Here is a 27,065-nt window from a genome sequence, read left to right as displayed (position 1 = left end):
TTTCGTTATAAATTAAAAATAATATACAAGAACAAAAGGTACATTGTTTGTTTCCGGTGCTTTGACGCGGATCGCTTCGCAATTTCTTGTGACGCCCCTGTAACTGGAAGTAGCGACGCACAGTTTGAATACCTCAGACCTAACCTATATTATTATAACGTACCTAATATGTACTAAATCTTGAATTTTAATGTTCTATTTCTATAAAATTATTATAATCTCTTAAGAATCAACTATATAATAGGTTGTTAGCTAATAATCAATAATGATAATTTATAATATGAATATCATCTTATCTAACAATAAAATTAAATAAATAATTTATTATAATTGTATAATTGTATCTGTTATTATATTTGTTTTTATATATATTTTTTTTAACAATTTTCATCAATAACAAATAACAATTTGATCATTATACATAACGGGTAGTCTTAGTCCCCCCCACAAGGGGTGGTTGGAATAGGAATACAGGGATCTGAATACTATTTAGGGGCTCGTTGAAATTAATTTGTAATTTTTGAAACTTTGAAATTTGTATAGGAATAATTTTTTGTATTAAATAATATTTTATGAGGCCAGCAAAAACGTTTAGTACAAGAGCCCGATGTTTGATGTGATGGGGGCCTGGGCAACATAATATAATTAAGTTATCATAGTTATCAAATAAAAAAGTGCTGTAATTGTATAATATATTGTATATATTTGTCACTGATACGAGTGCTTTGATTTTCAAAGAGGCCAAGACATTAAACACTAATATATAATTAAACCTAAAGTATTTTTTTTTTAATTTGGAAAAATATTATATATTTATATATTGTATACAAAAATCCAAATGTGTATGTCCCCATGTAAATAATTGTGTATATGTATTAATCATCTATACGTTTGATGTACCTATCAAGAAAATAATATAATATATATTAGGTATGTACCTACAAATGTTCAATTGATTTATAGCATTTTTTGCGACAGGTCTAATTTAAGTCAAATGATTATAGTTTTAAATCTAAAAATAATAATAATCGCGGTCATGGCACATTGACTAACTAATAATAAACTAACTACATGAATAGACTATATAAATGCATGGTACATATCACGTAAGTATAAAATATTGCAAAAAGTATTCAATGCAATCAAATAGATCTAATTTCAATGTTCAAAAATATAAAAGCTAACAAAAATAAGTTAATAAAATTAAATGCTCACCTAGTATAAACTAAATAAACAACAAAATAAATTAAATTGAATAGAAATATTGATCAATTTTAAACATATTTTAACACGTCAGTAAAAATATATTGTTTATATTTCATACAAAAATACAAATCAAATATTGACGATTATTTCTGAACTCCACTTGAATAATATTTATTATTAGTATTGTTATTTTAACCATTATTATTTTATTGTAATAGTTTGACGTTTAGTAAATATCACAAAAAACTACAATTTTTCAAATGCCTTATTGATGAAAATGGCCGCTACAAAGGATTGTACATGTTGGGAGCGCTAATGCATAATATAACTTTTTATCGATTATTATTAAAATAATTTTTTTTATTATTATTATTTTAAAGTTTTAAACATAAGATATTCCTAGCCTAATGCTATCTATATCTAGAGATATTTAACAATTGCACTAGTTTTAACTGATTAACTTGATAGTTGAAAATATTTTTTATAAGTAGGAATTAAGGATAATTTACAATTGATAATTTTAAGATATACATATATAACACAGAAGTAGCAATATGATTACAATAATGTTCTAATATTTACATTTACAATAATTTAATAACTATACGTTACAGAGAGGTCGTAGAGTGAATGAGTGATCTGGAAGAAACGCATGACACATTGTGTAGAATTAAGATTTGGATGTTGAAAGGTGGCTTAGTGTAGGAGGTCGAGCGGGACGACCTAGTTTTAATCGATGATGAATTGGGTAAGTGAGAAGGTTATAGTTAATTGCACCTGATGAATTTGAAAGAGAGCAGTGGAAATTATTTGCTAATGCTTTTACATGATTTTCGATTTCTTGGATTTATTATAAAATAATAATAATACCAATTAGTGGCATAGTTAGCCAACCAGGAGGGTTAGCGGCTATTCAGCCCGTCTCGAAATTTCAATATCGTTTAAATATGATCTTAATGTGCTGTTCAACGTATATTGAGTAAGACGCGTGAAATTATGTATTAAAGTTTTCATTTGTATGGCGGTTGCTATCTTGCAACTATTATACGCACATGGCACATAATATTATCTAATATCTATAATATGAAAATCAATAATATTTTACAAGTACATACTTAATGAATAATTTAAAATAACACAATTTTAAGGATTGCACAAATCTGCATAATAATAAATAACTATATAATTATTTTATTTTACTAATTTTTTTTCTGGTCTTGAAATTATAAATTTCTGCTTCGACAACTTTAAGGCAATTAGCATTATAATTATACGCAATACATATTAATTAAATATTTACATTTTAATATAATTGTATTATTTAAAATGTTATAGTTATGTATTTTTATCATCTGTTTATAGAGTAAAAATGGATCAATAATAAATTCGGTCGTTATTTTTTTTCCTGATAAAATTATCATTACACGTAGGTAATACTGATAATATACAATACACAATACATATAATAATAATACCTATAACTTAAAAGCAAACACGTTAATATTTAACCTGCAGGTGACGAAAAAGGATGTATCGATGAGTATAAATTAAAAAGTTGCAGATATAGGTTAGCCGTTATAGGTAAACCGCAAAGGTGTAAACAAGTTTCACAGTTAATATTGGTGCGTAAAATGTAAATAGGTACGTATATTAAATTTATATAACGCATTATAATAATATATAAATACAAAAACATCAAATAAATTACGTGAAATAAAATTAGTTATAGAAAAAAAATATTTCGACCTCAATACTTAAACATCATCTTTAACGTGGTTATTTTACGATCCGAATCAATGCACTTGAAGGTTATTTAACTTTTAAAATACTTTTCTTCATAGCATAAAAGGTGTTAGTACTTTGAATTGAAATTATACACTAATTATTTTGCGGAGTTGTGTGGCACTGTGGCTATATTATAGCAGTTAGTACTCGTATTGTGGCATATTTTTATAAGGATAGCTGTAGCTGGGTTTGAATGGTCTCCACCCATAATGATCAGATAGCGGATCATATACGATGTCCTGATTGTTTACCGCAGTCCTCGGTAACGCTCTGTTGTAGTTATTTGACTCGAAAGCCTCTCTTGGTTGGGATGCCAATAATTTCTTGTCCAATATCAAGCATTGCACCAAACTCAACGGACAACACCACAAATAAATCAATATTTCTAAAAAACAAATCTCTAAATTACTTTATTCATCTAAAACTTAAAAATTACTATATACAATACGGCAGTTGTTTCTATAGATTTGATTTAAATTTTAACTATTGTTATTTTCTTGAAGTATAAAAAACATTAAACATTTCCTTTGGTGCCTAACAATAAATTACTAATAAAATTAAATGTTAAATATTATTTGTATTAAAAATCTAGTCGTATATTATATTTTAATTTATAATACTTAACTTAATTATTCAAAATATAATATAAACATGTGTAGGTACAAGTAATTTCGTAAATTATACCTATTAAATATTTAACTCCAATATTTTATTTATTTATACCGAGAATTATTAATGATAGGTATGTTATTTTAAAGATACTTACGTAAAAGAAATACTCCAATTACTGAAATAAAAATCAGAAATAAGAAATCCAACACATTAATTTTTATTAAAATCATAGAGGTTATAACCATGTAAAATATGATAAATAATCTTATGAATTCTAGAACTATATATGGTAGTATAAAAATAATTGATTTCTGAAAATAATAAATAATGAATATTAAAATACAATTATTTTTAAAGTTTCTATAATGAGTAATGACTATCTATTTAATGAGGTAGGTACCTTAAAAGCTCCGTATATTAACGCAACACAACTAATGGTGTGTAAAAAAAAGTAAATCATAATATTTGTAATATAGTTCTGTGGATCTATAAAAATAAAAATAAATTTAATAATGCATTAATAGGATACTTATTGTATTTAATGATAAACATGTTCGTTAGGTAATTTATTCACGACATGTTGAATATTTTATTTTTAATTCTTATAATAATTATATCCATTGTATATCATTCTCGTTTATTAAATCTCTTAATTAATTTTAGTTTTTCGATTTAAGTTGAAAAATCCGTAACAAAATATTACCAGTAGCGATAAGTGAGCTTTTTTATTTTTTAAATTGTATTCCCGCCGCTGCACGAGCCACACACACACACATAATACATATAATATATATATATATATATATATATATATGGCCAAATGTAAACTCCTACACTAATAACCTTTTAAAATTTTTACCTGAAAATCAAAGATAGTGTAATCTCCTAAGTACATAGACATTTTTCCCTTTAAAAATATGGTAATATTACTTAAATTCACGATTTTGAAGTTGAAAAGCTCAAAAAACTAAAAATTATCATAGGTAACTTTGAAATATTGAAGATTGCTTTGTATCTGATTTGTTAGAAAATATGCCATCTGACGATAAAGTCCAACAATATTGCGAATATTTATCTGAAAATTATATTTTTTCGTTTTCATTATTTCCTCAAAAATTGTGGTCTTCTAATGAAACTACTAATACATGTGAATCATTTCATTCGAGATTTAATAGTAGTTTTTATCATCATCATCCAAATCTCCATTTATTTATGAAAGTTTTAAAAGATGTACAAACCGAATCATACCTACATTAAAATTAGAAGCAGTCATACAACACAACGCAGATAGACAAAAACATTTCGAAATATTAATTTATACGTAATCAAAACAATAAATATATATAGGTAAGTAGACATTTTACGTTTAGAGTTTATCTCCAAAGTATGCCACAAAAATAGATTAATTTAATTTTTGTTTTAAACGTAAATGATTATGACTATTGTTTTATTATAATTCGTATTATATTTTTCAAACAATTTTTGTTTAATGTGTTAATATATTGCAAGATTGATATTTCTTACAGCAATACGAGTGATATTAATTTTTTGTAGGAGTTAACGCTATCTTTAGTAGGAGTTAACACTATCTTTTGTAGGAGATTACACTACATTTGTAGGAGTTTACCATTCCCCATAATAAATATACAGGTGTCCGGCGAGGATTTACCTATTGTGATATCTCCCGAAATAATGGAGATATCAAAATTATAGTTTTGAAATAAGACTCACAAGTATATGAACTACAATTATTTCATATTTTAATATTTTGGTAAAAAAGTTAAAAAATATTTTTTCTAATTTAATTATTTCCAAAAAGTTCACTAAAGCCATTTTGTAAAGTTTATTTTTCTGAAAATATTGATGTTTCAAAATTTTATTTTCATTAATTTCCTGATTTTAATTTTTTTTTTAGGTTTAAGAAAAATTGTAAATTATTTAACACCGTAGTGTTGAATAATAATAATATAAATATAATAATAATAATAATAACTAGCCGAATGTGCCTAGTTACAATCATATTTTATTTCTTTGAAACTAGAAAAAATATTTAAAAAGCGGGAAAGTGAATGTCGCTCTGCTGTACAGTAGGTTACAAGTGGGTTACTATAATGGATCATGGATGGTATTAAATTTGAATCCAATGATATATTATATCATTGTATACGAAAAACGATTCTGAGCGCGGACGGTTTATCCGTCTAGGATATATTATAGATTATTATAACTTGTCTTATTAAAATATTTGACTTTCCGGTGGACATTTTTGATAAAAGTAGACAAACTTATAACTTATAAGGAATCATGAATTAAATTTTCAAATCTTAGATCTAAAAAAAAAAATTGTTTATGAATTTTTAACTTAAAATAAGTTGCGAATTTTCGTGATTTTTAAGTATTTTCTCAAAATTCAAACTTTGAATGCTTATAAAAAAAAATTGTGGCCATGTATTTCTTTTATTTTTCAACTGTTATTGTAACAATATGTTATAGCCCACATAGCATTCTATATTCTTTTCAAATGTAATGAATATACTATTTAGAATGTATATATTTTCAATACATATCCAACAATATGCTAAGGCGCGTGACAAATTTACAGATAAGATAAAGCACTCGCTTTGGTATATTTATAAACCAACTGGATCCGTCACTGTATGTGAATCGAATATATCCAATACAATATATTCTTTTACTAATATGCAATGTTTATCATGGTGCGAATATTCTATGAATATGTAATATCGAATACTTATTATATATAAAAATTTATAATATATAGTACGACATATGTATAATATAATATTTATAATATACATGATCTTTAAATGATATCCAAATTCGTATATTTTAAATATATTCTTTGTAGTGCTTAGATATCTATAGAATACTTAGTATATTTGAGGAATACCATATGGATATCTTATATGCTATGTGGGAGGAGCCTTGTTTTAAATTTTCAAGCTTTACATATGCCTATAAATAGTTCAACTTAAGTCGACATTTTTTGAAAATTTTATGGTGGATAGAATATACTTATATAAACATTTACTTAAAATTTCATGTATCTATGGTCATTTGTTTTGTGCGTAAAAATTTCAGTTTTTTCCTTAATTTTTAGTTTGTTATCCCGCGATTATTAAGCAATTGAGCCCTCGGAGTACTAACTAGATTCATTTTCTTATCTAACAAGGTACTAAAGTCGAAAATATAAGCATTTTTACTACCACAAAACTTAATGACATGCAGACACAAAAAAAGCACATTATTGTAAAATCCATACATTCTTTGCTCCGCTTAGAACCAAAAATATATTTTTTTATTTTTTACCAAAACATTCAAATAAATTTAAAAATGAAATAATTGTAGTTCTTATCCCTATGAGTCTATTATAACAAAACCAGAATTTTGATATCTTTATTATTTCGTGAGATATCGCAATAGGTAAATCCTCGCGGGACACTCTGTATATAGGTAATATTTATTTTCATGCCTCTGACGATGCTACCTCCGAAAGGTCCGAAACTACCTTTATCGATGTTAAAGTAATCCATAATATTGAAATTTATACTTACCATTCTCGCCGAACTATTCCATAGAATACTGAATAGTACAGGAGTCTATACCTATACCTATCAGCTAGTATTTTAGATATAAGTATGTTATACAAAACGAATCGATGCATTTATAAAACTAATTTGAACAGTACAATTTCCAACATAAATAATTTATTAAGTACCTATCATTATTGTAGCCTAAAGAGGACAATCTTCATCAACACTTCAAGTTTCAACCGGCATCCAAAATTAAAATGACAACGTGGATGTTATAAAAAGTTTATTTAACTATAAAGATACGGTATCTAAGATACCTACTTTTATTTATATTAAAATATCTAATTATAACCTTTTTCAACTGCTTTCAAAATCTCTGTCGTATAAATCATGTTATTTGAGTGAAGCATTTTATTGATTTCATGAGAAATAGTATCTGTCATATTTAAACTCAGGATGCAAACTATTTCGATTATAGTTGACTGTATCTAAAAAAAAAAAATATCCACAACTTAAATAACTAATTTATTTATGTCTTATATTTTTGCATTGCATAATTCATCATTTTACTTCTAAGTTCTAGGGCATGTAGCCTGTAGGACATAAATACATCATGACGTATGATGTATAGTAATACTAGTAATAGTCTGTGACTGGGTACAAGAAGGGTCAATGTGAAAAAAGTATACATTTTAGTATTTTACACATAAATATATATTTTTTTAAATAATAACAATAACTATTTAATATTTATTGATGTATGTAAAAATGGAAAATCATCATTCTTACATTTTAAGTATGTCATATTAGTACAAATACCTACATTGGTCCTTTTTCAAATATTGCTAAAAAGTAAAACGTTAAAAAATATGATAGGTAGTAATTATAATAATAATAACAATAATAGAAAATAATAGAAAATTTTGATTAATTTAGATTACGAAGTCAGGATTGGTAATACACTAATAATACAATATTATAATAATTACTAAAAAGTTTATATTATTATATAGGCTTATATATTTTATTAGTTTTTAACCTAAAGGCTAAAGTTGTTAGATACCTGATAAATTATCATTAGTAGGTAATAAATAGTTAATTCAGTAGGTATACATAATAATACAGAATTAGTAAACCTATATTATAATAATCATACCATGTCGACATTATACTTATAGTGGGTACCTATCTATATACTCTGTAGTCTGTACCTACTTCTGCGCCGATATATATATATATTCACCTATTTATAGCTGTATTAATAATTAAGACTAGAATATACCTACTTACATAATATATATTAATTCATGGAATATATATATATATGGATATTTTAAATATAGGTAATATAATAAAACACTTACTATGGATATTAATCCGACGATGATGGTACCGAGACGCAATGGCAACCATGTACAAAATGTATACATCAACGGCATATTGCGTTAATTGAAACGTAAGCATAACCATTGGACTGAAACCATTAGACCGATATGAACAACTTAATATCTATAGGAAGGTATAAAAAATATATATATTATCTATATTTATATGGTTTAGTATATTCTGACTTTAACACAATTTTTGTAGAGTAAAAACTATAAAGGTTGGTATGATATAGATATGTAGGTATAATAGTTATACGTATACGCCACACATTAATATAATACTTTATACCTACATTTCCGTAATTGAGTATATTGATTTTCTAATTATATAGGCACATATATATTTAATATTCAAACATATATGACATATTTCAATAGGTATAATTTAATAATGACTGATCCTAACCAAGATAATGAACAATACTTTAGAATATCACAGTACGTTACCTTCGATACCAACGTGGCTACGTATAGCACAGGTATATTATTAATTTATTATAGTTCAGCTTTAGTCACAAACCCACAAATCACTTGATTTAATCATATCAATTGAATTTATTAGAATTTTCCAATACACCATAAAAACCTGAATATATGTCAAGCCAAAATCCAAAGCTAAAATATTATAATTCATAACCATTTGAACCGACTGGTGATTACCAGTCGGAGTGTGCCCAGAAGTGGTTTTGGGAGTTCTCAGTTCTAACCACCCCGAATTAATTTTTTTAAATTCTTAAGATTATTTTTTTTATTAAAATAAAAACACATATTATATTTTAAAAAATTTAAATCACCCGCAAAATAAAGTCCTGGGCACGCCCCTCTTACCAGTAAAACATACATTCCTATTACGTGATAGGTATATGTATAATGTATTAATTTAAGTTGTATAATTATAGGTACATACAGAAAGTAGATATCTATAGGTACTCACATTCAACATGCTAACTTTTTATGGTTTTCTATCTTAAAAATTGACTGACAGAGAGAGAGAAAGTTGAAGTTTCGATTTATGCACATATTCATCGGATTTTTAACAGTATATACCTTCAACAAATTTTCATGTAATATTAAATGATTTGATGAAACTCCCAAAAATAACATACACTGTTATACTACTTACCTTTAATATACTTAAACCATTATTTTAATTTTTAATCCAATTGAGAAATTAATAGATAAGTTAAAAATAATGATTTTATAGTAGATACTAATTTAGATTTATTATTTATTTTAATGGTTATTTTTCCTGTGAAGAGTGAAGACTTTTTTCTGATAGTTGAAGAACTCTGAAAATTGTATATTGTATCTAATTAGGTTTATTATTTTGGTATTCATTTAGCATGTGACCTACACAGCGAAAATCAAATTTAGTATGAGACCTATATGAAGACAATTATCTATATAATGTAAGGACAACATACGAATACCTATATATTAACAGACAAGATACACTGTTTTAAACATTTGTATACCTAAGTCTTTCTTACCCAAGATTGACCACCCTCTGCATGACTACTCATCCGTGCTTTTAAACCTAAATACCCCAACGCTTTCTTCTCGACATATTAATGCTGATCTCCGTCTTATCCAATATCTACTTGATGGATCAATAGATTCCTCAGATCTCCTTTCTTCATTAAGGTCCGTGTTCCTATCTACCCTTCAAGACATAACGCACCCTTTCATATTCCAACTTACTCCATCTCCTATGGCAACAGGCACGGATCCAGGAATATTTTTTTGGGTGGGCCCATAAATTTCACCACAAAAGATAATACAGTAAAATTAAGATTTGATCAAGAATAATTTTCATTTAGTTATAAAAATTTAAATAAATAGTCCAGTACTAATAATAGCTAAAAAAAAAAATTATTGAGTTACATGGAAAAATACGTCCATGAATTTGGCACTTATTCTTATTTAAAACAAGTTAAAAAATTTTGCAAGTAATTAGCAAGAATTTGCAAGTCCAATCCCAGAATTTGCAGTCAATAATAAACTAATTATTAAGGGTGGAAGCAAAAAATGACTAACTTCACGCAGCCCTTGCTTGTTATCCGAATCCGAAACATTCGAAACCAGCGTCAAAACACTCGTTATAATTAGCAAGAATTTGCAAGTCCACTCCCGAAATTTGCAAATCATAAATCTCACCCCAACGAATATTCAAGGTTTTTACCCAGCCTAGGGTAAAATATTTTTAAATGCATTCTCAGTTATTATTGATAAACAGCTATCTTATACTCAGAATAGGCTATACGCAATAAAACAATGAAAACATTGAAAACTATAGTTTCACATTTATTCTTAATACTTACTAGCTTACTTTTAAATTATTTAATACCTATACTTAGTGAAATTTATTTACAACTTTTTCTGTTTAAAATAAACTTTATAATATTTTTGGAATGAGATAAATCAATAAAATTTTTATTCTACTAAATTGTAAAATAATAATGTTTATATTTAATCATTTTTTCGTACAATATAGATATTACCATATAGGTAGGTACCTATTATTCTATTATGTATTTATGTGGTATTACTGTTTCAGTTGTACTAAAGATGTCAAACGCGTATACCTAATATGTCTACTAACACGATGGAAATATGGGTGTCCATATGTAAAATTTTAGGAGGGATCAAGATAAAATAATTCTCAAATTTAAGATAATAAAGTTGTTATCTATATAATTTGCCAATGGATGAAAATACACATAAAATGTTGTGTTTTGGGTTAAGTTTTAAGTTGTTGAACATGAAAATACCATTTTTGGGCCCACCCAGCCCACCCTCTGGATCCGCGCCTGTATGGCCATAACCATCCTTTGCACTGCATGCTCGTTGTATCAATAATGCCATGTAATTTATTCAAATTTAGTATGTTTTCTCTTTTTATTTATCTGTCTGTATATTTTTAATACTGCATTTTATTTGTAATTTTCTAGTTTTAAGCTGTTTTAATTTTAATTGTAATCTAATCTTACTGTTATCATTCACCTAATTTATGTACTTCACATATATTTTGTAAATTGCTGTTTGGCATAAATAAATAAGATAAAATAAATAAGTGATGTAGAAAAAGTATAATGCAAAAATTGTTTAACACAATCTTCGTATAATAAAATAATTGTATGTCATTTTTTAAAAATATTTTTAAATTAACTAAAATTATTAAACTAAAACCCAATATGGTAGGCCATATTCCCCACTTCTATACTGGCGACATTACCTTCCAACTTTTTGCCACCTACACCTAACATGCTGCCCAACATAATACCAGGGGCAACTGTGTATATGGTAGTAACCTATCATTTTTTTAAGTTCCACCAAACTATGAACTATGTCATGTCAGAGTTCTTGGAAGTATTAAAAAATGTACATTCTAAGAGGTTCCTTAACGAATTAGATAATAACTTCAAAAACTCATATTTAAGGGATGTTCAGAAGTTGAATACAGTCCAGCGTAGGCTGAAGAACAATGCATTTATGTGGTATGATTCCTAGCCCTGAATCGTATGAAGAATTTATTAAATAATTCCAACAATAGTTTTAGTCTATTGACATCCAGCAACATGTATACAATGATGTTGTCCAACCATACCAATATCGTTCACTCACTGGTCTAGCAACTCATACATGTAACCCCAAATGATTGGGGTATTATGGTTCTACAATGGCTATATTAAAAAATATTTAATTTATATCACAATTATGTTTCAAATCATTGAATAGTATAACAACTTTCATTCTCTAGAAGAAAAACATGAAGAAATTATTTATATATTTAGAATTAAAAACTACATAAAATTCAACAAAATAGCTCATTTCTGTTTATTTAACATCAAAACGGAAATTAAATAATTAGTAACAATGAAGAAACTAAAGTACATTTGAATAATATTTAAATTATAATGTTTCAGCTTTTTTAAAAATTGAACTAATGATTTTTTCATCCTTGTTAACTGTGATTACTTCACTATTTTCTTTAGGTTTGCTGTAAAATTTAAAATTTAATTTCATATTGATTTACAATACTACATTTTTTTTTTTAGATATGATGTACCTGTTTCCTGACCACAAACCATGTTTATTGACAAATAATAATACCATCAAAGCTGGTAAATGTATAAGTGAAAATCTAAATAAGTTACGTGAAGTCTTGCTGTCAGAATTTTGATGAAATTTCCATGCTGTCAAAAAAAAATTATATGCATTAATATATTTGTAAAAATTGAATTTTCTTGATACAAACAAAATATACATACCTAAGTACACAAAATAAGCATTTAATGGAGAAACAGCAATTGAAAAATAAATGTTGGTCAACTCACATAATGGTGCGGCACAACACAAACCAAAAATTCCAATAGTGTAGCGCAATGCTGTTCTCCTACATAAACCTTAATTAACACAAGAAAAAATACATACATAAACATTAATCACATTTAAATATATTTATTTTATTAAAAAATGATTAGCAATTCATAATTAGTATAATGAATAAATACGAAAAATCATAAATTTAATTATGAACTTATTTATATTTTGTATTTATGAACAAGCACTCAGCATTATCACCAGATCAAACGCCTTTTAGGCACTATTGTTTTAATTTTTTTATCTTCATGAGTCTAGACTCTAGAGGCCACAGTCTTTTGAATGTTGTACATACATTACAGGGTATTGAAATGGAGGATAGTTGTTTGTTTAATGTATTACTGTGGGTGTTCAAATCAGTATAAAATTTAATTTAAATTTAAAAAAAATTAGAATATTTACCAAGAGTAAGAATTTATAGGTATTTTTGAAGATTATTGCATATGAAATAACAAATAGAAGATGTTACTAGTCGACAACTGAAACGTTTTGGTTTTGGATGGCTTTGCAGGACCCCATAACTGAACACAACTGTATGTTATGTCCAAACTGGTTGAATTAATGATTTGTATATGGTAAGTTTAATGGATAGGGTGAGTTTGAATTTCAAAAGTGGTCTCAGGAGGTGAAGTTAGAGTTAACAGTTTTATGCTTAAGTTTCAATTGTGGGCTTCAGGTAATATTTAGATTTATCTAGAGTTAAACCTTGATATTTAACTTAATTTGCCATTGGAATTGTTTGGTTATAACAGTTGGTAAATCCAAATTTCTAAGTAAAAAAGTTACTTGAACAGATTTAGATTTGTTTATTTTGATTTTCCACCTGTTTGCACACAAGCGTATAATATTTAAATGGTTTTGAATCAAATCACTGGCTGTATCGTAGTTTTCACGATAAGTCGTTATTAGTGTGTCATTAGCATATGTACCTAGATATGCTAAAAACAAATAAGTTATCAGGATTTTCATGAGAGAAAAACGAGTAAAAGTAGGAGGAATGTCACTTACCTGAGGAATCTAGTGTTTAGGTAGACGATAAAAGTGCAAATTTGTCAAATAGGATTTAATTAAAAGAAAATAAGGGGGTAAGAACTTTTTAAATTTGTACTATAGACCGTCATGCTAAACCCAACGAAAGGCTCAGGAGATGTCAAGGAATAATGCTGTACATTTAAATTTTATGCTTTTCTTATTGATTTTAAGGAAAATATATTGATTGATTTGAACCTGGATTAGTAACAGACATCATTCTGTAACCAGCTCTTGAGTAATCTGGCCTAAGATTCCAAGAAAGTGCATTAAAATGTGGAAATTGCCATGCATAAAGAAGACCGGCAAGTAATAAACCGCCAGAGTCTATCACACCGCCTGTGCAACCTGCCCATCCCATTAAGGGTGGAATCGCACCAACTAAAAATACAAAAATTAATTATATAACAATTAGTGTATAAGATTAACACAACAAATAAACCAACACTACCAAATTCAAAACAATATTTAATTACCTACAGAACCAATCCATGTATTTAAAATACTTAGACGTTTCATTGGTGTATAAATGGATGTGTATAAAAACAGATTTGCAGCACCCAAAGCAGCAGTTACAGGATTTACACCATAATATAAAGTTACTAATCCCAATGATCCACTAACCGCCGCAAACGTAAGAGCATGTATTGGTCTACAAAATTAATATCAAATTATAACTGACTAAAAGTAACTGAGTAATGATCAGTTTTTGATATAATATATAATATGACTGCCTTCTTCAAATACTTTTAATGATTTGTATTCTTATTTATAATCTAAGTATAATACTAACTATCATTAGATAAATAATTAATTACACAATAAATGATTTACAATAAACCTGATAATGATACAAACTGTTTTTAAGATTTAACAACAATTATAATAGTTATATGTTATAATTTAGTATCTAAACATAATATAGTATATGAGACTTAAAAATGTTATTCTGGACACTATATATAGACTTGAATTGATATTTTATACATGGACTTATAAAAACTGTTATATTAGTTTGAGTTATTATTACTTACGTTAATATACCTCGTACCAGTACCCGATTTTTAGTTCTAGACATTTGAGCATCAAATGGGACTTCATGGTATTGATTAATAGAATTTGCTGCTCCAGACACCATACCAGTACCAGCACTGCAAAGCATGAATGTTACTAAGTCAAATGGAGCAGGTGCCATCGCATAACCAGCCATTGTGGTTACAACCACCAAACCTGATAAAATAAAATAGTTTAATTAATAACATAATATTGTGCAATAAATATTTTTACTTGTCAGTCGACTTTTTGAAAGTTTTAAATAATGTTGATGTAAGTCTTTTAAATCTATTCTTGTTTCTGTCCATTCTTTGTCACCGGGATTTTTTTCAATAGCAGCATCTAGTATTGCAGCTGAACTAATGTCTGGCGATATGGGTAAATGCTTATCAACTGTTACGTTAGTAGCAATAAGTGACTTTGGTTTCAATGTTGTTTGCGAAATCTATTTAAGTCAAATAAATGAATAACTTTGTGGTTGATTACAATGAACTATATAGGTTACTTACCTGTCTTTGAATAAAAGTACATGTTAAACAAGTATAGGCGTTTTTGTTGATCTGAAAACCATCGCGTTGAATGGCCCTTACAATATGATACATTATGTATTTTATACTCTTCTGACAGACTTAAAAGATCAATCATTTTTATTCAATGAGTCTGTAAAATAAAATTCTACACTGTGACCTCCAAAACAACATATTATAATGATTAAAATAAATGTCAAACAGCAAAACAACAGTTCTAACCGTCAGATATAAAAATAATGAAGTGCACACCACCAACATACCTGAAAAAACTAAACCCATTGGGCATGTGAAAATTGTGATATTCAGATGTTCAAAATTAATTATAACTTATAAGTTTGAGTCAAACGTCGATCTAGAGTTGGTTAAGTCTTAATGTATTTCAAAAAGAATTCTAATCAGTAATCACTAATCTTATGAAAATGAGCTTAAATCACGGTCACAGATAACAATTCGTAATTTCATACCACGGTCTTAGAAGATCTCCTAGACCGTGGTTCATACTGTTTGCTACAGAGTCTGCTGCTGGTCATAGACTACAGACTACAGAGTCTGAACTTCAACATTACAGTCAGCTTTTGCACATTTTTTATATATTTATATATATAGAAAATCGGCAATAAATACTTCCTTATCATTTTTCGGACAACTGCCCTCGCCCGCCCCCTTATCCATAATAGTCACTATTTTTATTTTTTATTGTCACTTGCCACTTTGTCAGTAAGTTGTCAGTGTAATTATTATTTTTCTTAAATTATGACCTGACGTGCTCTTTGTGCAAAAACCCTGGACTTCTGTCATGCAGTCAACGAAGTACCAAGTCCATGTAACACACTATGTAAAATCTGATAATATCTATCAAAATTTAATTGTGTGCGAATTTGGAATTAAGCCTCAACTATAGATTACTGCTGAGTGCTGTTGTTATTTGCTGTGGTAAATGAACCGTAAATCCGTATTAAACATTAATTGTATAAATGATTATCATTGCAATTAAAAAATGATGGTTAATATCGTATTCGGAATTTAAGAATGCAGAACGTTTGATGTTATCTGATTTATTTTTTTTTTTTAATATTTAAATATACATTATCATTTAGGTATCAGATCAACACCATTTATAAAAGTTATTGTACTGTTATAGAATAACTTTCCGAGATCACATAACTAACTCCATCAGTCCAACGCATTAAATAAAACATAAATTTACCACGCATTTGTGGTAAGTTTTTAAGTTTGGTTATTTATTTGAATTAATACATAAACTAATAATTAACGAATTAAACATTATTTTAAGTGTGATGAATAATGATTCAGATTTATCTTGGCTTTTAAGAGCCATACTTAGTCATACAATTTCTTCAATAATTTATCTATTATAATATCCAAATAATTATTATTTTAGAAACCATTTGTTGAAAAGGTAAAATGGAAGTTATTGGTGATTATGAATATAACAGTGCCAATCGCTTGGGGCTTGGAGCTTTTGCTATTGTCTTCAAGGGACGCTCTAGAAAAGTAAGTCATTATACAAATTATAGAGTTGAAAAAATAATTATAAAATATTTAAATGATTCAAAGTACCTACAAATATTCATAACAGTTTAGACACTTAATTATATCGTACCTAATTGGCATAAACATTATTTATAATTTTTTATAATATAATTTTCATATACTATACATTTGTTTTTAATTAGAAACCAGATATGGATGTAGCTGTCAAAACAATAATGAAGAAAAATATACCAAAAACTCAAAGCCTATTAAAGAAAGAAATAGATATTCTGAGGGTAAGTATTACCACTTCTGTTTTTTAATAATAATTGTTATAAAATGTTTTTAAAACACTACTTATTTGATATTATAGTACTTTTAAGGATAATAATATTTTATTTATATTTATATTTAATTATCATTTTAAAATAGCCAAAAAAAAATTATGTTCATTTAACTATAGATGTAGATAGCCATAGGCTAGGAACGTTTTATAATTATTTAAGTTAATAAAAAAAAAAAAAAAAAAAGGATAATATGTTGCTTTCCAAAATGTTTCATATAGTTATAAAATTATGTTTCATTTATACAGCTCTCTTTTTATTAACTTAATGTTCTTTCAATTATGTGATTAGTTTCAGTGGTGAAGCTCCATAAGAAAATTAGCTAGTGTCACCTTCATTTCTTTTATGACTTTGGTAACTTCTGACATTTAATTTAAAAATAACAAATTTTGTTTAAATTTAATTTAAATATTATGGTTTTTTTTTGTGTTACTTATTGAGCATCCACTGCCTTATTTTTTTCCATTAATTAAATAATTATACAAAACTAGATGTTGAGATACCGTCCTATATATCTCATACCTAAACTGGTTTTGGTGAGTACATGAGGTTTGGAAATAGGTGGTATAAGATTTGCAAACAAAACGTCTCTTAGTATATGTTTTCATTATCATTTAGTCGTCTTTGTCATCTGTGATTATCTGTGTTATTACGATGCACCTGGTTACTATCTCCACATTTTCATGAGTTATTTTTTAACTAGTTAATTTTTTATTTAACAGCTCTAAGCTCAGTCCTGTGTTTAAAACACTCAATGTTTTAAATTACACCCTATTTTAATCTTCCACCATATAAATTATTACTGATTCCTATAATATTATATTTTGTTTATTAACATGTGGTAATATTTAATATTTTGTAATAAAAATAAATACATAGTTAATAATGTTTGTTTTAGAAACTAACAGTTCTTCAACACGATAATGTTGTACATCTTCTAGAATGTCTGGTAAGTTATATGTTAATAATATTAAATTCAATTAATTTAACTAAAACTCCTGTTATTTAAAATATTTTTAGGATACCGATGATGCTTTTCATTTGGTTATGGAGGTATAGATGTCAACATTCACATTAATTTATAACTATTATATTAAAAACTTAAATTAATATGTTATGCATTTTTTTAGTATTGCAATGGCGGTGATTTACAAGATTATTTGAATGGTATTTCTATGAATTTAATAATATTTGGTCAAAAACTTAATTTGTATAAACAAACCTTAGTTTTAAATAACCATTAATTTTCTAAGTTTTTTGCAATAAACATCTTCTAGATGAATAAATATTTATTTTTACAATTTTAAATAGAATAAATAATAGAAATTTCAGAATAATTCAGAACACTGATTATTAATATAATAATAATAAAACATGATTTTTGGATAACAGCTTACAATTTTATACATATTATATATTTTTTTTTAATTGTCCAGTTAAAGGATGCTTAAGTGAAGACACAATACAAATATTTTTAAGACAACTTGGTAAGTTATCATTATATTACTTTCATAAGTATAATTAAATATTATAACATTTTGTATTTCAGCTGGGGCAATGTATGAATTTAATAAACAAGGAATACTTCATAGAGATTTAAAGCCTCAAAACATCCTATTGAAGTTTTCAGGAGAAACTCGTTACCCGGAACCTAATCAAATTACTCTTAAAATTGGTGATTACTAATTAGTAGTTTTACTTGTTATTTTTATCAAAAATACAGTACCTGCTTGTGTAGTATGTTATCCACTATTAAAAGCTACCTACCAGCATGCATTATGCTATCTACCGCAAAATATGATACCTGCTCTTGTATGTTATGTTTTTATTTAATTGGTACTTGTTTGTTATCGCCCCACCAGTACACCATATAAAATTTATCGCCCCTCCATAAATAAAAAAAATATTTCAATATATAATATTATTTTATTTTATTCAAAAAATGAATTATAGTTTTAAATTTTAAAAAAGTATGAAATGGACAATTGTGTATATTGGTAGTCTAGAATTAGTTAGCCAACTATTAATTATTAATCCTTTTTCCTTCCGGCAACTTCTTTTCTGATACGGCCATTGCGATCCCTTAATAAACATTATATAGCCATTTTCACACTCTTCACTAACTTTAATTATATTATGTTGTAAAAAGCTAATTCCAGTATCACTGTATGAATCTACTGTAAGTAATTCAGTAAAATTCATTTTGATGTATTCAATATAATTTTTTGTACTTTTCAGTAGTAGGTAATATAAAAACAAAAGCCAGCAACGTACTAATATCCAATATCTTAAAAATCATAAAATGTAGTTTTCTAATTTCCTTAAATAGATCACAAATGGTTGCATTATTGTGTAGGATATACAATGTGCGATGTACTGGAAGGACTATAACAAACAAAAGTGGCGAGGTGATAACAAACAAGTACCATTTAGTAATACTATAAGAATTTATCTGTGATGTGAGTAACATATTTTAATATTCATACAATGCTATTATTTCTGAATAGCTTTTATACTGGTAAATTACTCTTTTAGATATTGAATTATTTTAATATGTGTTGTGTCCTTCATTTTGCTGTGTTAAATAACAGATTTATTAGACCGCCAACAAAAACAAATAGTGGCGGTTCATTAAAACATGACAATTTATTTTAAGTTTTCTAATGCGACATAAACACACCATACCAATAAATAACAAATTAAAACAGTTAACAATAATCATCAAAAATACATTTAGACATTAAGAAACTTAGCTTAATTGTTATTATTAATTAATTAGTTCATAAAAATGGTATAATTTAACACCCATATACTTTTTTATTGCTATATAGCTTTCAATAGTAAGTAGCATACTACACAAGTACCAAAAATAAATAATAAATACATTTAAAAAATTTAAATAGAATTTAAATTGGTAATGATTAAAAGTTTATTTTAAAAACTATTATGTGCACCTACTGTATAGCTATTAATCTGTAAAAACCTTTTCTTAGCTGATTTTGGGTTTGCTCGATGCTTGGATGAAGGAGTAATGGCAGCTACTATGTGTGGTTCTCCAATGTACATGGTAAATCAATAATGTTTGATTTGTTTTAAAACTTCAACTAGATTATAAATAATAATGAAATAAACAACATTTTAAATTTGTATTTGATTTTTGTACAATTTAGGCTCCTGAAGTAATTATGTCACTACAGTATGATGCTAAAGCAGATTTGTGGAGTTTGGGTACAATCATATTTCAATGTTTAGCTGGTAAAGCTCCATTCTTTGCCAATTCGCCTGCAGGATTAAAACAAATTTATGAAAAAACTAGCAATCTAATGCCAAAGTATATTTGATAAATAGAATTTCAAAATTTAATTTAACACATTTTTATGATTATGATTATGATTATTTTTTTTTTAATTGTAGAATTCCACCAGGAACATCGCCAGATTTAACAAACTTATTATTTGGTCTTCTAAAGAGAAATCCAAAAGATAGAATATCATTTGAGACCTTTTTTGATCATTCATTTTTAAAAATGAAACCTCCACCAGTTACTATGCCATCTCCACTTGCTAACAGCCCCAAAACACCATCTGTATTTGATCAAGGTCAGTTTAATAGTTAATACTATTGTTATTATTAATGTTTTATATTATTTATGTTAAAATAATTAATTGTTCTATTTAAAATTCTAGGTTATCAATATTCTGCCAGTCCTGATCTTTCTGATGAATATGTAATAGTGCCTTCAAACATACCTGCATACCATCAGTAAGTTATCTATTTGAATTATGTTACTTTTAAGAACAAAAAGAGGCAATTAAAAAAAAATAAAACTGATGTATGAATCAAGTAATAATATCTACACCTAGTAATCATATTATTTGCACCGTGGAAGTAATGCTAAAGCAGTCTCTGTGGTGTCATCGATTTAAACAGAAAATAAAAGTTAACATATTACCAAACATTGTAATGATAACAAATATCAAATGATGAATCAACAAAAAAAACTATACCTATAGTTTAATAGTTTATTTATTTTTAAATTAGTACCTCTTAAGTTATTTTGTTTTTATCTTTCTTTTGCATAGCGAAAAAGACATTAGTGCTAGCCCACCAAGACCAAGTACACTTTCAATACAAACTCAACAAGATTACAATAATCCACGATCTCCATTGAAAGTAAGTGTAGACTAAATAATTGTTAATAATTTAAAAAAAAATGTCTACCCATTTTTGATGAAATTTTTAGAGTACAGTGATAAGATATATATTGTTATTTGGTTTACAAGCTGATGTAAATGAAGGAAGGGGGCTAAAATCTTAACAAACGTCTTCAAACCATTTACAAAATATATACTATATATTTATACATACTAAATATATTATATATTATATATATATAATTTATATACTGTATATATTAATATTTCTGATTCTTTCCTATGGATTATACTATTATTCTAAATCAATATTATAAGCCTATTTATACCACTGACTATATTGTACATGTTAAATACAACTAACTTGATTGATTGCTTGACTACTAAACTATCAACTAATATACTAGCATAATAATTTTAACACAATTTTTAAAGTTTTAATGATAAAAGATAATTGATTCAATTGTATTATTTTATTAAATATTATACTGATTAGACTAAAAAGTATATTAAAAAATAATTATTGATAATATATAAATTTATATTTTTGTTGTTCATTCTGAAATAAAGTTATAAATACCTATATAAATCATGTGTTAGGTAAGTTAGTAATAACTTATAAAATATAATACTGCCAACTACACTAGGTATTCATTTAAATACAAATCATGTTGCATTTATTGATTGTTGTAATATTTACCTAAATTTTAATTCATTTATTTTGAATAACTTACATGAATACTTTTGTGAAATATTTTCAGTTTTAAATTTTCAATATAATATTAAATTTTAAATATTTTAGTCTGTACCTAGATCTCAACCGATTACAATGAACCCAAGGACTTCAAAGAATAGAAGTGGGCCAGATTTTAGTTCTATATCTCCGCCATCAGTAAGTATAGTTATGTTATCTTTATAATTTTACCCTTTATCTAAGGTTAAATTAGTCCTTTTGGCAATGTGAATATATACTATATTATAGCATGTGTATAATATTTTGAGTCTAAAAATACACATATTTTAGCTATTAGCTGTTTTTAATTTATTATACAATAAAATAACTAGTATTTATTTACCTTCATTTATTGAAAAATTCAAGGTTCAATTTATGCTTGGAACTCCTCCATCAGGAAGAAGAATATCAGAAACGCCAACCTATAATACATGGAACTTTACACCAACAAGTTCTCCATTAAAAAAATCAGGTAAATAATGTTCTAACTTTGAAGTATTTAAATTCTTATTAATTTTATATTTATAATCTGTGGTTTTTAGTTCTAAGTTCGCCAATTTTGAACACACAACAATTTACATTCAATACAAACCAAAAAATAGGAACAGTTGGCCTGCCATTCAGTAATAATAACCGCACTATGACTTTACCTGGTACTTATAAATATTATTTATCTTCAAAACTAAAACTAGGTACTGATCTGTGAAAAATATCAAAATAAATTACTTCCAGAAAGTAAATCAAAATATGATTGATGTTCTGATGTCACTTGTACCTAATTATTTATTTGTTTATAAAAAATATAATTTTTAATAAAATTTATATCTAATATAAACAAATAACTGATGCAAGTTTTCTTTTAGTAGAAGTATGTATGTATCCTTATTATCCATGTACCTAATATACGCATACACAATGTTATTGTTACATAATCAACTAACAATTATTAGTACGTAATGATAATTCATTTTTACTTACTTGGACACAAATGGTCAAAAAATAGTAGATTTAGTATCAGTGAAATCATGGAGATTGTGGACTTCTGGGTTACGGACAATCAACTTGTTCAAATAATACAATTTACGGGGAGATCCAAAAATACTATTTGTGACTGAATGAATCTCTGAAGATACATCCCTGTTTGCCTATTCAATAAAAGGCAACTTTTTTAAGGTCCTGGTGTTATTATTTAAATTGACGAATATTATGTTAAGAGGTACTTGGAAAAATAATAAAGAACGCTTTCGACTTACTGATTTAAACGCTGCATTTATAACTAGACAAGAAGATGAAGAAGACACTAATCACAATTATGGTTGGAGAATAGGTGGACCGTGGGTAGTCAGATAATGTTGTGTTTTGGAAAATGATTTAATTGGTGCAAGATTTTTGTTGTTGAAAAAAAAGATACAAAAATAATTTTTTTTTTTTTTATACTTTCAATTTTATTACGGTAGACTGCATATTTTTATGATATATTTCAATTTTTAGTTGACTATGAAACAACAAACATTGTTTATGCATATATTAGGTACATTGATAATAAGGATACTTACTTCTGCTTAAAGAGAACTTACATTAGTACTTGTTTATATTAGGTTATAGATTTTACTAAAAATTATTATACATTTTATGAATAAATAAATTGAATATATTTTTTACTTCCATTTTTAGTATTAGTTTTTATTCTTTATTTGATATACACAATCTGTACCTATAATTTGCACATGGATTATACTGAGTTAAAAGCACCCATTAGTGACCTTAGGCATGTGATTTAAATATATTTTTACTGTGCATACTTTTGAATTTGTATTTTAATTCCAAAGAGAGTTGTACTTAGACAGGTTAAAAAAGTAACTAGAGGGTTTAATTAGTGACTTAAATTCCTTAAAGAATCTAGACATTTATTTGTTGCTGTGGTGGTCGAGTGATTTTGGTTTTCTAACATGCCCTATTTGATCATTAAAATGTCATTTACATTATTATAAATATTTAACATGTTAGGTTAGATTTAGCCCTATCTAACAAAATATCATAGGGGAATTCATCCCTGTCACCACTCCCTATTTTGTTTGGCCACCACTGATTTGTTGTTGTTTGTCGTGACTATTATGAAAGAGTTGATGATATCTCATTAGTGAAGACTTTGGTATAAAATAACTGATGGTTGGGATGACTTGCTTATATTAGTAGAAAACATCGATTTTATCATTGAAAATTGTTTATGGGTAGTCATTTTAGAAATTGAAGCTCTTTTTTATATATTAAGCTGGTAGTTATATGGCTGGTTCTCATACCATAGGAAAATTTGGCTAGACAATCACAAGATTTGTAACAGTGTAAATTGTAATGATATGTGTGAGACAATGTGGAAGACAGCATAAACACGACATGTTTAAGAATGACTGTATTCCTGGAAATTCAATATTAGTTTAAAATTATATTAATTTTATAGTAGTAAAATATTAAATTTTGTTTATATTTACTCTAAACTCTTAATGTACAAGACCTTGTTTAAGCCAATGTGGACTTATGGCTTATAACTCTCGGGTAACACCAAAAAAAAAAATCTAAAATAATATCCATCATAAAATCACCAATTCTCCAATTTACATTTCAAACCTAATATTACACATTGATTTAAAAATCAAAACTGTCCATAACTTTTACAAAAGTTACCACTCTAAACTTTCTTTTAATATCAAACCTTGCTACTCTCTAAATTCCTAGAAATAACCCTAGAAGGCTCAAAAGCAATGGTGTCAATATCATCTTAGGTTAGGTTAGGTTAATCGTAATCAATAATCAATGATTAATATAAAAAATAAATAAATAAACAAGTAAGGGTAGTGTTACCACTGGGTGACTCCTTTCATCAAACCAATGTAACATAACTATTATCATTTATCACATATTCTTATTGTTCCTAAAGGAACAGATTGTATATATTGTATAAACAATAAAAAAAGCTTTTTATTATCATTTTTAATTTTGATATTTTTTCTGTTCATACTTAATTAATAATGTTGAGAACAATTAAAAATATAATGATTATTTATTTTCAAACGTTTTTTTTTATTTAGAACTTGGAAACATAACTTTTCCAGAACTACCACAAGAAACAATATTAGAAGTAAACTGATTACTAATTATATAAATTATATTAAAAATACTTTATTTTTCTTTTATTTTATATTTTAGAAAGAACACATAGAAACATTAGCGAAACTTAATTTTGTATTAGCATTGGTTGAATGTATTGTTGAATGTGCTTCTCCTAAAAGACCACGTTATGAACGATTAGTGCTTTTAATTAGAGCATTACAATTACTTAGCTCTAGCTTAAGTATAGCTACATCGGAACTCAAAGCTGGTCGATTACAACCTTCAACAAATGTTAAAAATGGTAAGAACAAATTCATATTAAAATAGTTGCTTTAAATATTAAAAAAACCTTTTTTTTTAATAATATGCATATTATTTAAATAAAATTTTGCTATGAATACATTTTAAATCTTTAAATTAATATTTATATCAATTAATGACTAATAATTTTTAAGAAATTAACTTTTATAAGTCTTAAAATAACATATTTAAAAGTTTTCACAAACATGGTTATCAATACTTATTTTTGGTAGTTTTAAAGAAATATAATTTTTGTTTTAGTGGTACAACAGCTTAATGAAACATTTCATAAAGTTTTGGATGACTGTAAACAAATTAATGTACCTAATATGCTACACAATACATCATCATCTACTACAACAGCTGAGAAGTTATTATATGATTATGCTGTAGAAATCGTAAGTAATTGCTGATCTCATATGTCATATTTACAATTTGATATTGTTTTTCTCAATAAATATATTTTAGTGCGCTAAAGCAGCATTAAAAGAATTGGGCAATACACCATATGATTATTTTAAATCTTATCAGACAGCACAGATACTCTTGCATAGTTTATCACAGCAAGTAAACTCTCCAAGTGACAAAGAAATATTAATAAAATGTAATAATTAATACTTCATGATTTATATGATGTTAGTATTAATGAATTCAATTAATGTTTTATATCACACAGATCGAGATGCGGTAGAAAAAAGATTATCTATATTGCAAGACCAAGGTTATGTTTACTCAAATACAGTTAACGGCAACAATTCAACTTAATTAATACTGATAAATGATACAAATGTGCTTAATTATATTCTTCATCTTCACAATGTTCTAGTCTTTTCTCTTTAATTTTTTTATTAATATGTAAAATTGTGTTATTTGACATGTTCTGTCTTAATTTTTCAACTAAACAAAATCATTGAAACAATAATATTCACTTTAAAAATCCTATCTCTATGTAATAAATAATTATAATTATTATTCATTTTGTAAGATTCTTATAATTATTATTTTTTGTAGGTATTTATATATTTGTAAATTATCATCACATGGATAAATTATATTTGAGTTAAATACAAATTTCTATTAATTGACCAATATTTGGTAAACAGTGATTTATAGTTCAATAATCTTTACTATCTAATAATAAGTTATGCATTTTTTTGCTCTATTGTAATATTCTATAATTCTACCATGTTTGTGAAATTATACTAATTAATTGTATAGAGTATATGGTATATTAGATATACTGATAACTGATGTATGTATTAATATTTAAAAACTTGAATCACATTTTAAAATAGATAGTTAGATGGCTGTACTTTAAAATAAGTAAATTAATAAAATTAAGTGTTTTGAAAATATTTATAAGAGTTAATATCTAGATGCCCCCATTCCTAA

At 26.4% G+C, this 27,065-nt stretch overlaps 3 protein-coding genes across 5 annotated transcripts; 1 reads left to right on the top strand and 2 right to left on the bottom strand.

The window, feature by feature from the left end:
* Positions 1-2,666: 2,666 nt before the first annotated feature.
* Positions 2,667-8,670, bottom strand: LOC149055011 (uncharacterized). Its single transcript, XM_089229302.1, has 5 exons — positions 8,522-8,670; positions 7,510-7,645; positions 4,004-4,089; positions 3,758-3,914; positions 2,667-3,376 (listed from the first exon to the last, which is right to left on the bottom strand). The coding sequence occupies exons 1-5, from the start codon at positions 8,594-8,596 to the stop codon at positions 3,132-3,134; spliced, it is 699 nt and encodes a 232-aa protein (XP_089085428.1). The 5' UTR covers positions 8,597-8,670; the 3' UTR covers positions 2,667-3,131.
* Positions 8,671-12,358: 3,688 nt separating this feature from the next.
* Positions 12,359-15,960, bottom strand: Cox10 (Cytochrome c oxidase assembly factor 10). Its single transcript, XM_015510164.2, has 9 exons — positions 15,801-15,960; positions 15,520-15,670; positions 15,245-15,455; positions 14,992-15,187; positions 14,434-14,609; positions 14,156-14,338; positions 12,817-12,951; positions 12,615-12,741; positions 12,359-12,545 (listed from the first exon to the last, which is right to left on the bottom strand). The coding sequence occupies exons 2-9, from the start codon at positions 15,610-15,612 to the stop codon at positions 12,458-12,460; spliced, it is 1,209 nt and encodes a 402-aa protein (XP_015365650.1). The 5' UTR covers positions 15,613-15,670; positions 15,801-15,960; the 3' UTR covers positions 12,359-12,457.
* Positions 15,961-16,089: 129 nt separating this feature from the next.
* Positions 16,090-27,028, top strand: Atg1 (serine/threonine-protein kinase unc-51-like protein Atg1). Of its 3 annotated transcripts, none has more exons than XM_015510161.2 (22): positions 16,090-16,473; positions 16,682-16,759; positions 16,943-17,055; positions 17,238-17,330; positions 18,277-18,327; positions 18,399-18,431; positions 18,509-18,545; positions 18,815-18,865; positions 18,928-19,053; positions 20,372-20,445; positions 20,549-20,709; positions 20,793-20,977; positions 21,065-21,140; positions 21,461-21,551; positions 22,335-22,424; positions 22,632-22,737; positions 22,808-22,918; positions 25,352-25,401; positions 25,470-25,674; positions 25,935-26,071; positions 26,142-26,277; positions 26,350-27,028. In XM_015510161.2, exons 3-22 carry the CDS (start codon positions 16,966-16,968, stop codon positions 26,436-26,438), a joined length of 1,992 nt encoding a protein of 663 aa, XP_015365647.2. In that variant the 5' UTR covers positions 16,090-16,473; positions 16,682-16,759; positions 16,943-16,965; the 3' UTR covers positions 26,439-27,028. The 3 variants fall into 3 exon arrangements, with proteins under 3 accessions (XP_015365647.2, XP_015365648.2, XP_015365649.2); XM_015510162.2 differs by having other exon boundaries at positions 16,638-16,759; XM_015510163.2 differs by lacking the exon at positions 16,682-16,759.
* The last annotated feature ends 37 nt before the right edge of the window (positions 27,029-27,065 follow it).

Source organism: Diuraphis noxia, unplaced genomic scaffold (assembly GCF_037042655.1).
Source record: "Diuraphis noxia isolate RWA-SAM2 unplaced genomic scaffold, SU_Dnox_SAM2 contig0005, whole genome shotgun sequence".
Classification (NCBI taxonomy): domain Eukaryota; kingdom Metazoa; phylum Arthropoda; class Insecta; order Hemiptera; family Aphididae; genus Diuraphis; species Diuraphis noxia.
This window is presented reverse-complemented; position numbering and strand designations above follow the sequence as displayed.